General features: G+C 41.9%; 1 protein-coding gene across 7 annotated transcripts in view; it reads left to right on the top strand.

The window, feature by feature from the left end:
• Positions 1–13823, top strand: part of REV1 (REV1 DNA directed polymerase) — a 95430-nt gene that overhangs the window by 75892 nt on the left and 5715 nt on the right. For all 7 annotated transcript variants that reach the window (XM_081156955.1, XM_081156956.1, XM_081156953.1 and 4 more), the window contains 4 exons: positions 1597–1716; positions 7537–7757; positions 8002–8174; positions 13437–13539. In XM_081156955.1, coding sequence (XP_081013081.1) covers positions 1597–1716; positions 7537–7757; positions 8002–8174; positions 13437–13539 — 617 coding nt within the window. The remainder of the gene's footprint in view (positions 1–1596; positions 1717–7536; positions 7758–8001; positions 8175–13436; positions 13540–13823) is intronic.

Genomic DNA, 13823 nt, shown 5'->3' with positions numbered 1-13823 from the left:
TTCAAAATCACTTCTTCCTCTGAAGTTCCCTGTTTCATTTGTACCCATGGGACTTTAATTTATGCATATAAAACAGGCCAGTGTTAATGAAGGAAGATTTTATGACTTAACATTTCCCAAGAGGACCTGGGGCATGCCCTACCATGCAGAACCCCCTGGGGAAGCACCAGCGTTTGGTCTAGAGGAAGAAAAGGTAGTGAGGGGAAATCCTAGTCCTGTGTTTACTGGTGTTTCTTCAGGAAACGCCAGACAGGGCAGAGCACATGGCTCAGGATTGGTGATGTTGGGTAATTCCAGTGGTCTTAGGGCTGCAAGTGTGATCTCTATTTGCCGGGTACCTGGCTCTGGGGTGATGTAGAGCAGGGGAAATTCTGGCTTAGTGTGTGAGTTTGATGAGAACATGGTTGTTGGGGATGGCTGGCTTGCCTGCGGGAGGCGTGTTCTCAAGGAAGTGTTGACTCTTTAGAAAGTGTCTGTCCCTGGGAAGGCAGTCTCTCCCCTCCCAGCAAGATTTGTAACATGTCAAAATAACATACGATACAAACCATGGTTAATACATTCATAGCACCCCTCTATCACTAGCTATCCTGCCTGGTGTTTGGCCTGCAGATCCTTCTCATTGTTCATTTAGGACTTACCTTGTGTAGTCCAGTGTTGGGCACAAACTTTGTTGTGTGTTTTTTTGTTTTTGTTGTACGTATTTTTAATTTACAAGTGTGACGATATGAATACATTCTTTTAAGTCCAAGCACGTAATTAAAACAAAATTCCCATGTGATACTTCCTCTCCTTGGCCCCCTTTTCTTCTTTAGAACTCACCATTTTTATCATTTTGGTGTGACTTTCTAGAACTTTTTCTTTTCATGAATATCTATATATTTACCCTGGGAAAACACACAGTTGTTACATAAGTCTTCCATAAAATTAAGACCTGTCTTTTATATAAGCCTTCCATAATTTTTGGAGATGTCATTATTTACTTACAAATTCATCTAACATGTTAGTTTCTCAGGTCCCTGATACCTTCCCAGCAGCCTCTTCATGCTCTGCTTTGGTATTGTGTTCACATCCACACCCCGGGCCTCACTGTCAGTATCCCTCTTTGTTTCTCAGTCTCTCCTGCCCTCAATTTCTACTGCACATGTTCTGATCATAGACTGAGACTTCTGGTTCTTTGGGCTTTCTTTTTTCCCAGCCCGATAGAATTCGTTTGGCCTGATTTCCCTGCCTTGTCTGCATCTGTTGGTTGGTAAAATGAACTGATTTCTGATCATGGCCCTCAGCTTCCTATGAATCACAGTCATTTGGACTGCTTTCTCTGCTCTTTTACCTGGTAGGAGATGTTGAAGTGATGCTTGTTTTGGAACAAAGAGGAACCTCTGTCCAGTAACCATGTTGGTTATAATCTGTGATACTTAACAAAATTTTGCTGATTTTATACTATATTTAAAATGATCAAAATTGCAAATTATTTATTTTCATTGTTTTTAGAAATTTGCTCAGTAACCTGTCTGTAGATATTTTTGTTAAGAATTTTAAAAATAATTGTGGTGAATACTTTTTGAACAACTTTTGTTTTTGTTGTTTGCTTTGTAGGTTCTAATATTCTCCTGGCCAGAATGGCAACTAGGAAAGCAAAACCGGATGGCCAGTACCACTTAAAACCGGAAGAGGTCGATGATTTTATCAGAGGTCAGCTCGTTACTAATCTGCCAGGTAACTACAGGCCTTTTCTTTTTAACATTTGTTTATTAGGAACATTTATCAGTGTCAACAGTTTTATAATGTGTATCTCTATTCTAAAACATGAATTAATTGTTTATTTATTTTAATATGTTTTTATTGATTTTAGAGAGGAAGGGAGAGGGGGAGAGAGAGAGAGAAACACTGATGAGAGTCATCGATCGACTGCCTCCTGCAGGCCCCCGACTGGGGATCGAGCCTGGAACCCGGGCATGTGCCCCGACCGGGGACCGAACCGCCATCTCCTGGACCCTGGGTTGGCGCTCATCCGCTGAGCCTCGCCGGCTGGGCTAACAGTGTTTGTTTTTAATCCTCACCTGAGGATAATATTTTTCCCATCGCTTTTTAGAGAGAGTGGGAGGGGGAGAGAGAGAAACATCAACGTGAGACACATTGATTGGTTGCCTCCCGCTTATGCCCCGACTGGGTGGAGCCTGCACCCGAGGTGCGTGCCCTTGGCCAGACTCAAACCCTGGACCCTTCAGTCCACCTGCCAGTGCTCTAACCACTGAGCAAAACCAGCCAAGGCACAATTATTAAATATTTAGACTTGCTTCCTGTGTATGTGTGTGTGTGGGGCGGAGTTCAAGGCAGTGTATTTTTGATGAAAGTTTTTTTAATTCATTTGTTTGTTAAAAATGGATTTAGTGGTATTTTTAGATGCATATGCTTAAGCCTAATTAAAGTAGATCTGAACTAAGAAGTTCCTGTTATAAGCCATAAAATATTAAATGACCCAAATGCCATTTTATGATGGGTTAATTTTTGCTTTGTTTTGTTTTTGTGGGTTTTTTGTTAACCCTCACCCAAGTCTGTTTTTCCATTGCCTTTTCAGAGAGAGTAGAAGGGAGGGGGAAGAGGGAGGGAGGGGAGGAGAGAGAGAGAGAGAGAGAGAGAGAGAGAGAGAAACATTGATGTGAGAGAGCCACATCCACTGGTTGCTTTCTGCATGTGCCCCAGGTACGTGCCCTCAACCAGGAATCAAACCTGTGAACCTTGAGTGCGCAGGCCAATGGTGTAACCACTGAGCATGCTGGCGGGGGCTGTGATAGGTTAGTTTTAAAGCTTCCTGACCCCTAATAAATAACTTACTGTGTTAGTGTCGGAAATGAAATACAACATTTCAATGGTCAATTTGTGGTTAAATTTGAATAATCTTATACAATCAAGCTAGCAAATTATAGCCAGGTCCTTGCTTTATCATGTTGAAGAGGGGAAAATTCGATTCCTGGGTGTGTGGAGTTGGCACGTTCTCCCCATTCTGTGTGGATTTGCTCCAGGGACTCCAGTTTCCTCCTACATCCCAAAGACGTTCCTGTGAGAGGAATCGGCTATCTAAGTTGTCCCTAGTCTGAGTGAGTGTGGGGGGGTATGGGAAGCCCTCCAGTGGAAGGGTATTCTGTCCAGGGTGGGTCCTGCTTGACACCCTGAGCTGCTGGGGTGGGCTCTGTCCACCACTGGACTTTAACCAGCAGGTTGGAAAATCAGGACCTCACTTATTTTTATTCTTTCTTAAGTGCCTGTAGAGCTCACATCGTTTCAGTGTGTAATACGGGAAGTGTTAGAGATCTTTAGTTAAAAGATTGGTGATGTGTTTGTGACCAGAAATGTGTCGTAGGAACTTAGCTCTTGTTTATATCACTTAGCCTAGGGTAAAATTGGTTTCCTCATACTTTGTTTCACTTAAAGTCACAGTTTCCAAGAACCCATTGAGGACATTGAGGATTTACTTTACCTTTTTAGACAACATGGTTTAAACAGTTTAATCATGCATCTTACTGCAGCTTTATATAAAAAAGAAGCAGTAAATTTAAAGCTGCATGTGAAATTTGAGTGTGTTATACTAGCCATCTCTAGTAGTTGCTACAGCTGCTGTCGCGAAATACCACAGACTGGTTGGCTTCAACAACAGAAATTTATTTTCTCAAGATTCTGGAGGCTAGAAGTGCAAGATTGAGTTGTCAGTAAGGCTGGTTTCTTGTGAGGCCTTTCTCCTTGTGGCTTGTAGACAGACGTTGTCTTCTCCCCGTGTCCTCACACGGTCTCTTTGTGTGCATCTGTGTCCTAATCTCCTCTTACACGGACACCAGTCGTGCTTAGGGCCCACTCATCACTCACTCATTTTACCTTTCAAGGCCCTATTTCTGATTACAGTCCACTCAGGTAGTGGCTATTAGAATTTCAACATGGATTTTGAGGAGACACAATGCAGTCCATTATACCATCTTTAAATGAGTCATTTTTGTAGGATTTGTTTGTTGTTGGTATTTTTACACAGAAATAGAGAACTTTTAGTTCCTTGGCCTAGCAATCTTACCTTTCACCTTTATCTGCTTCCTGGCTGGAGGGACATGCTCTCTTGAAGGGCAAGTGTGAGGTTCTTTGGCACAGCCTGGAATTTCCTAGTGGATGTCTGAGAGGTAGGGAGGCAGCAAGGCTGGCTTCTCCTGGCATGCTACCTGCTTCTCCTTTAAAAGTCACCCGGCCCAGCCAGGCGTGGCTTAGCAGTTGAGCATCGACCTAGCATCCAGGCGATCGGAGTTCGATTCCCAGTCAGGGCACATGCCTGGGTTGTGGGCTCGATCAATGGCTCTCATCATTGATGTTTCTATCTCTCTCTCTCTCTCTCCCTCTCCTTTTCTCTCTCTGAAATCAAAAAAGATATATTTAAAAATAGATAAATCAGAGTCGCCCGTATTCACCTAAAATTGTGTGATTTTCATGTGTTTAAACTATTGACTTTTATAAAATCCCCAAATTCTTAATTTAGAACATTTCAGGTCTGCAGAACGTCAGCCTTCTTTGTTACCCTGCCCTGAAGATGGGGAACCATAGTTCCCCACGTGTGCTCTACAGAGCACAAGCTGCTGCTTCAGAAAAAGGTTTATGTATGCGTGGGAACCTTCACAGGGCAGGCCCACGCAGTAAAGGTTGAGAGTTCCTACAATAAAGATGCCTGTTTATGTTTATTAAAAACTAGTAATCTCCCAAAGATACTTGAAGATGGATATGTAATGCCTGTTAGCATCTTGTGGAACATGTTTTGAGGAGATTTTGCTCTCTAACCAATAACCAGAAGAAATTCAGTGTTTACACACCTCGCTCCTTGTCCGCCAAAAGCTCTTTGACCATAAATGTTTATTAGCACATAGTGTGCCTCGCACAATAATACACGGTTATTGTAGGTACATAAGAAGGAAAAACACACCAGTTATGTTTGTGTTAGGGAATTCCACAGAATAATGATTATATATTAGGCTAACAAATAACTTAATGAGATCTGTTTATCTAATGAAAGACAGGATTGTCCACAAGAACTATTTAAATATACAATAGGTATTTCTGTGTGTGTTTTTGGATTTTTGCAAGGCTTTTCATTCTGTGCATGTGCCAGTCATTTAAGGGCCCTCCCTACCTATTCAACCTACTCTGGGTTTGTGCAGTCAGTCTGTGGTTTCCACCTCTAGTCTCAGAAATACCGTGAACGTGAAGTTGTGCTTAAAGATCCACGCTGTCCTGATAGGGTAGCCACTAGCCAAAGGAAGCTAGTGGCACTCATTAAAGTTAGTTAAATGAAACTAAAAGAGGTCTTCAGTCATACTAGCCACCTGGCAGTGCTCACTAGCTCATGTGGCAAGTGCCTTCTGGGTTGAACAGCACAGGTGCAGAATGCGTCCAGTATCACAGAAAGTTCTATCGGACATCGCTCACTTAGATGGTGAAACTTGATTCTTGAAATTTGACTCTCCTGTGGCTCTATTGGACTGTCAAGGTCTGGTGGCAAGGAGGAGACATTGGTGGCCATTTCTAATCTAAAGTAATGGTTACCAAATCTTGGTCCCAGTGGCTTGAGCAGGAGCTTCCACATCTTTGTCTGTCTTCTTTCCTTCTCTGAGAATTGGTTCTAAGCCAGCGTATTTTCCTTCACTTTTTCCTTTCTAGGTGGCTGCACCCACTGTGAGCCTGTTTCTTTCTTCTTAGTCATGCCTTTCCTGGTAAACACTTCGATGATGCAGTCAGTTAAACTAGGTGCCCTCTTGGGGTTTTGGTGTTGATTCCAAACTTAACTTTTCCACCCCACTGCAGATAATAGGGGTTAGAGGTCAACCGCCCCTATACCTCCCCCCACATTGGACTTCAGGCACCTCTCCTTGAAGTAGGTGACCTTGCAATGGAGAGAACCTTGTCTCTTCCCTATGGGACAGATCAGTCAGGTTCAGTTGATTGTGGCTATTAGTGAATAATAATTGTTTGGTGTACTCGAGCTACTCTTAAAAAACTAGGTTTCTATTCTAACCTGGAGGTGAGGCAGGATGTGCCTCTGGAGGATTTCGTTGTTAACTCAGACTGGTATTCTTAGTTACTCTGCATTCTGACTTGAACTTTAAAATGACACAGATGGGAGGCAGAACCCTTGACATCTTTTATCTAATGTCCATTAGGGAATCAGTTCTCTTGGTTTAACCTTTTCTAGCCCCCTTCCATGGCCATAGGTCTTTTGTAAGGGTGACAACTTGTAACCTGGAGTCATGCATAACTGCTTCAAATGTTCTTCTGGCAGAAGCTGGACTAGACTGGGTGTTCCTTCTACTGAAGACACTCGAGATAGGAGCTGGAAGTGACAGTGATGAGCAGTTGTCAGACTGTACTCTGAGTTCGCTGATAAGATCCTGCAGACCAGGAACGCAGTCTTTTCCTTATTGATGAAAAATGCTGATTTGGTGGTTTGGGGGCCATTTTAATAAGAATTTTAGTTTCTCTTAAATGTCTTCCCTGGATATGTACACCTTGGTTAAGCTTTCAGGCAAATTGAAAGCAACAGATCCCATCATCATCCTTTGGGTGAGGCTCCAACCTTGCATTTTGAACAGTGTGACATAGGGACTAGTGCATGCTGGCCCAGCTGCAGAAGGAAATAACTTTTCAGGGAGATCATCTTAGTTAATAAAATAAATCTCCCCCCCCCAGTCCTCTTCTGCCACTTGGTTTGCTTCATACCCAGGTCATAGAGACCACTTTTGTAATATGTTGGCAAGTAACATTTTCAGGTTTGCCATCACCAAAGTCATAGTAGAATCCTAGCATTCATGAGTTTCCTCATATGTCTGTAAGTCACACTACAGCTGAATCAGTTGTCTCTGTCAATAAGACAGGAATCTGGATATTACTCTGTAATAAATAAAAATCACATTCTTTTGTGACCTTACCTACACATATTTGAGAAATTCTGGTTCACCTATACTTGTATCCCAGATTGAGAAGAAGATTCTAGAAATAACTTACTGGAATGATTTGCACACAAAAAAATTATTTAATCTATGAGATGCTTTGGTTATGTCACTTAAAAATAAACTACGAAAAAAATAGGTCCAGAGGTATGGATGCATGGAACAGAGTAACATCTCTGGGGGGGGAAGGGGGACAGGAAGAGATTAACCAAAGAACATACATGCATCTATGCATAACCCATGAACACAGATAATAGTGTGGGGAAGGCCTGGGGGGGTGGATAGGGGTGGGGGGAAGGGGGCAAAAAGGGAGGAAATGAGAGACATCTGTAATGCTGTCAACAATAAAAAAAAAAAAAAAGACTGATGATAAAGTCAATAAACAAAAGATTCCTTCTTTAAAAAAATTTTAAGGGAGATTCTTTTAAATTAATAACTTAATATTTAAATTATTAAATTAATGTCATCAAAAATTAATGAATTTGAATGAATAATTGCATATTGATACATTGTTTCTCCTAGTTTACATGTAAAACTAAAGAGCTCAGTGCGTCCCCTCTCCTAGGAGTTGGACGGTCGATGGAGTCCAAACTGGCGTCGTTGGGAATTAAGACTTGTGGAGACCTGCAGCACATGACCATGGCAAGGCTGCAGAGGGAGTTTGGTCCCAAGACAGGGCAGATGCTTTACAGGTTCTGCCGTGGTTTGGATGACAGACCAGTTCGAACTGAAAAGGAAAGAAAATCTGTTTCGGCTGAGATCAACTATGGAATACGGTTTACCCAGGTACTGGCCTCTTAGTGGGTTTTACATTATATTGTCCTTTATTTTCACTTTGTCTTACCTTGTCAGCTAGACCAGACTCTTGGTACTTGACATTAAGTCTTAAAACTCTCGCTATTCCTAGTGCTTGTAGAATCTTTTTTAATAGATGCTTAGCAAGACAGTCAATAATGTACATGCATAATACTGAAATTGTTAGGTATATAGGAAAGTAACATGGGAGCTTTCTCGGTATGTCTTTTCATAGCCCAAAGAAGCAGAAGCTTTCCTTCTGAGTCTTTCAGAAGAAATTCAAAGACGACTTGAAGCTGCTGGCATGAAGGGTAAACGCCTGACACTCAAAATACTTGTGCGGAAGTCGGGGGCCCCTGTAGAACCTGCAAAATTTGGAGGCCATGGAATTTGTGATAACATCGCCAGGTAAGCTTATCTTAAAAAGGATACTGGGTATTAATATTTCAGTGCAGGTTATTACAATTAATAGAACACCAAGGAAGAGTATGAATAAAGATCTGTAAACTACCATGTTACGTGATATATTGCAGCAGCAGGTCAGCCTATTACGTGTTCCTGACCCTTGGCAGCCTATCCTTGGGATCTACAGGCTGTTGACTTTAGTGCAGGGTCAGAGAGAAAGGACAGGAAAGGCCTAGCACCTGCGCCCAGAGATGGCTGTGGACTTGGTGAAAGGGACCCATTGGGAAATTTCAGTACAGTAATTCAATGAATGATTTGAGTGATATTTTTGCTTCATTTAGGCAGGTCTAATTTCTGTTCATGAAAAGTTAACCATTGTAGTCTCCGAAAACTGGTAGAACACATTCAAAAACCCTTGTTTTTTTTTAACGTAAGGGCCACATATATAAAACTTCAGCTAAGAATTGTGACCAGTATGAAAATACTTAGTTTTGCATGCCATTTTATACTGCACTGCACACTGTTTTATATCTGTTGGTCAGCTAAAACCTTGAGACTTTGGACCCTGAAAGCCACATATACTGTATATAAGGAAAGGGTTAGCTCATGCCAGCCATCGATCCCATTTGCATTTTATAGAGATGCTGCTAAGAGTAACCAGAGGATGCTGCCTGTCACAGAAAACTTCCAGCTCTATCATTACTGTCTTGTACCAGGAAAATGGATTATAAATTACACAGTGAACCACGTAATTTATAAAATCCATTTTCATGCAGTGGGTAATCTTGAACTGATAGGCTTACCAGTTTTAATGAACATTGGATGTACCTCTGTTTCAGGTGGTAGATTAAATACAGTGATAGTGGTCATTTCTATAATAAGTTGGTTATTAGGACCCTCCTCTGGATAATTTTTTTTAAAACATGGTTTCTATGTGAAAATCAGATCCAGTTCACAATATACCTTTTCTGGGAATGTGACCTGGAGCTTTATTTGTTCAAGGTACATGGAAAGGATTATCCAAAAATGAAGTAATTCTTCTTTGGAAGGAGAACTGATAGTAGTTAGCTGCCTGCTGCCACGTATGCACTTTCAAACATCTTACAGTTACTTAGCATTGTGCCATGGTGCAGTCAGCAGCACCTAGGGGCTCACTGTCTAATCTTAGTAAGAAAATCAGCTTTCACGTCATCCTCTTTGGAAAAATCCAGGTTCTCCAGAAATCTGATTACAGCATTTAAAAAACTGGGATTGATTATGCTTTGTTTCCCCTAACTCAGAATATTTCCTCAGTGTTTGTATAAGCGCGTATCTGTTTGTTGCTGTTGGTATTTGTTTGTTTTGTCCTGAACTTTAAAAAAAAAGTTTTATTATGAAAATTTTAAACATATAATACAAAAGTAGAAAGGATAGTGTAATGAGCCCCCATGGGCCCGTCACCTGATTTCAACAGTTGGTGTTGGCTGCCCCTGTAGCATTCTCCCCCTGCTCCCCAGTTGTTTTGAAGCAAACCTCAGCTACTATATCATTTCTTCCACATTATCGCAGTGTTTATCTCTAACAAGATAAGACATTTTGCTGTGCTTTTAACATACTAACTTACATGACATATGATGATGCAAAAGGAGCACATGGAAACTGTCATTTTATAAGTGTCACCAAGATACAGATGAACTGACTCCTAACACTATGGTGGTATCATGACCGTGAGAAATGCTGTAGGTGAGGGACTACAAAATATTAGAACACTGACCCTCTGTTTCTCTTAATTCAGGTCCACAAACTACTTCCTGTGGGCCTAGAGCAGCCTGTGCCTGTTTTTATATGATTGGTGTGCCGGAAGGATGACTTTATATAAGAGCTTGTGAGAGATGAAGCATGTGGAGGAGACCCCCAGGCACAAGTGACTTATGTTGGTCCTTTACAGAAAAGTCTGTGGAGTCCTGTTGTAGTCTGACTAAAGGAATGTTCAGTCGAGTGAACTAAGATCTGGTCTCCATATTCTGTGATGCTGTAATTTCTTGAGCTTGGCCTTAATCAAAAGCTACCTTGCAGTCATGTGGCTTACAGACTCTGACACATTATGAACCTGTAATAGAAACGACAAATTTTAAGTGGCCTGTCAGACCTCCATGGAGACTGAGGTCTGGCTTGATTATTGCTTAGAAAATTTTTCTTACAGCACTTTACCTTTTGGAAAAGGAATCTTTCTCCCTTGGGGTTCTTTTATGTACGTGGGTTTTTAATTTGAATTAATTTGAGTTAAACATGTATATCTGCCTTATCACAGTGATACACATGATTGAAAAGGTGTCACACACAATGCTGTCAGTGCTGTGCACCCCCAGCTCCAAGTGCTGTTCTTTTAAACATTAGTGGTTTCTTCTGATATTTACCTCCATGTTTTTAGATATGCTAGAAATAGCACTTCCTGTACATATTTCAGTTTTGCAAACATGCTCACTGATTTTCTCCTGTAGGAGGATTTATGCTCTTCTCTCTTCTGCTGTCAGTTACTGTTTTCCCTATGTGCTTGTTTCTCTGCCCCTAATAGTCACTGGGTTTTGGTTCATTCATGGTCTAGGGTTACATTGTCAGAACCCTGTGCTGCTGCACAGAGCGATCCCATGGTCATGTTTCCTTTCCTGCTGCACTTGTTTTGCTCCAGTTACTGAGTATCTTGTTTTGTTTGTTTGCTTTTCTGTGAGTCGGTCCGAGGTTATTCCCAAAGACCCTTCCAGTAGGTGTCAGTACATCAGGGGTCTGCTGGTTTCATCTTTTTTCTGGGAGACCTCTCTTGGGACCCCCAGCCTGCTGTTCCAGGCTTGGTTGGTTTATTTCAAGACCCCCTGCAAAGTCTTTGCTGTGGTCTGTGTGGGCGCATGGAGTACATTGTTTTAAACCTGTGTATTTTGCTGACTTAAAGGTTATAAATATCACTTAGAGTTAGAGTCATTTTCCCTCAGGCAATTTGAAGGCTCCTTGCCTCAGGGTTTCAGGGTTACAGTGGAGAAGTTCAGTCATTCCTTCTGGGACACTCAGGCCCTGTCTCAGGTCCAGGGGTGTTATTTCTGCTCTTTGTCCTGCGCCAGGTACTCTGTCAGTATTAAGTTTTTTGTTTTTAGTAACATTTTAAATTTGAGTGTTTTGTTTTACTCTTTGGACATATAAATATTTACAGTATCTCTTACTTCACGTTGCGCTATTATATCTGGTCTCAAATACTCTTCCAATCCCAGGGTGAGTGTTTCTCCAAGTTCTTTCTTTCCTGTCCTGTGTTACATGAGGTTTTCTTCCAGTATCTGTCTGTCTGACAGTGCTTGGCTGTCTCTTCACACGGGAACTACCGCAGTGTTGTTTGGTCTTCTGGACTCTTCGTGGGAACGTGGACCTGTGGCTTCACCACAGACCAGTGGTCGGAGGGGCTTGCTGTTTGCTGTTGGGCTGCCACAACCACTGGCAGTAGCTGTGGTCTTTTCTGTGAGGCTTGACAGTTTCCCCAGAATGGAATCCTCCAGCCAGCGTCTGGTTACTCAGTACGAAAGGGGGTCTGGAAGGCGGGGTGAATCCTTGGAGGGAGGTGCCTCACTTTCCCTTAGCCCTGCGTGACTTCGCGCACCTCCTCTAGGCAGTAAGTCCTCAGAGGAGGGAGGGGTCTTGTGCACTTTCTCAGCCCAGATCTCCCATCTTCTCATAGACACCTGATGCCTCTCGTTACTGAGCTTTTCTGAGGTTCTGTGGCTCAAGTCGGTGCCTTGTTTTAGGCTTTTAGCAGGCATTTGGCAGCTTACCATTTAGTGATTTGCTTTTGGTGTTTTAAATTACAATTAATGTTTTTCTTCTCTAATCTCCTTCTCACCCATTTCCATTTTTTATGAGTTTATATCTTTCAAAAATCAAGTCAGTTTAGTGGTTTGGAAAGTAATGAAGATAAACACACATTTAATCCACTAAGATCCACTAAAAATCATGCTTTAAAGTTATTCTGTATTTATGTGACATAAATTGAATGTAATTATTAAGTAACAAATCAGTGGAATTATTTCTCCAAATGTTCCTTAAAGAAACAGGCCCTGCCGGGCTGGGCGTGCTCAGTGATTGAGCGTCGACCTGGGATCCAGGCGATCGGGGTTCGATTCCCGGTCAGGGCACATGCCTGGGTTGCAGGCTCTATCAATGACTCTCTCATCATTGATGTTTCTATCTCTCTCTCTCCCTCTCCTTTCCTCTCTCTGAAATCAATAAAGATATAAAAAATAAAAAAAAGAAACAGGCCCTTTTCACAGAATGTCCTCATGGCACCGAGAAAGCAGACACAGCGGGCGCAGTTTTGGCATCTAGTAGCGCCGGCACGCTCCAGTCCCCCTTCAGAGTCCTTGCTGGCCTAAGAATTGTGTGTCCTGGTCTCCCTGCGTTTCGACAGGGTGCCACCATGTCCCCTTTGTCACACTGTCCACACACGTATCTGTTTACATAGCCTCTCAGGGGAAGTAGAGTTGTAATGAGCATGGTCACATGTTGAAATTAATGGCCTTACCTCAAACATAACAAAACTAGAATCAAGAACCAAAATACAAGGGATTCGTCTTTGTTTTCTGAGTATTAACTGTACCTCAGTGTAGATCATCTTTCTTGGGACCTAAAACTTCTCATGGTGTCTAAGACACTGTACTTACCATTCATGGTTTAGCTGCAAAATAATAGCTTACACTTGTTTACGCATCAACTGAAATATTTTTAAATCCTCATCTGAGGGGTGAGGATATTTATTTTTTCCATTGATTTTTAGAGAGAGTAGAAGAGAGGAGAGAGAGACATCGATGGGTTGCCTCCCATACTCGCCCCACCCGTGGGTGGGGACGGAACCTGCAACCCAGGTCCGTGCCCTGGACCGGAATGGAGCCCGTGACCCTCCGGTGCAGAGGCCGATGCTCTAACTCCTGAGCAGCACCAACCAGGGTAAAGATACATTTTTTTAAAAACAGTTCCAACTTACTTTTAGTTGATCAGTTTTTATCTTAAAGTCCTAGTGTTCTATATGAATCTTCTTTTCCCCTTGCTGCAAGTGTAATTAGTTCATTTGGCTTCCTTGAAGGAAGACAATCTGACTTGTTTTTTAAGGATCATATTTATACTTTAAATTTTTTGTAGCTTTCTTTACAACTTTTCTGTAACTCTTTAAGCAGTTCACTACCACTGAGATGCTAGTGGATGTGCATGGAATGTGGCTCTGCCCCTGTAAAAGGTTAATTCTCATATTTGCAGAACCGTGACTCTTGACCAGGCCACAGACAGTGCAAAAGTAATTGGAAAGGCTACACTGAGCATGTTTCACACACTGAAACTGAATATATCGGATATGAGAGGGGTAAGTATACAACATTTTAAACTTCTTTCTCTGATGTGTTTTCATTTGCAGCTTGATCTGAACATGGCCATGGTGGGCACAGGGTTTGTTTGCGGGTTTCAGCTCCTTCAATAGAAACTGAAAAACTCGACTTTCTCACCTGACCCAATCTCCTTATTTTTCAGAGAAGAATCAGATTTATTCTGAAATCTCTGTTTTCTGCCTAGAATAATTTTATAGCTTGAGTTTTTACAGTACCTTTCTTTTTAATTAACCAAGGGCTCATTTTACATGCGTCATCGTGC

This window comes from Miniopterus schreibersii (genome assembly GCF_964146895.1).
Source record: "Miniopterus schreibersii genome assembly, chromosome: 13".
Taxonomy (NCBI): Eukaryota; Metazoa; Chordata; class Mammalia; order Chiroptera; family Miniopteridae; genus Miniopterus; species Miniopterus schreibersii.
The sequence above is the reverse complement of the archived record's forward strand: the minus strand, read 5'-3'. Positions and strand labels throughout refer to the sequence as shown.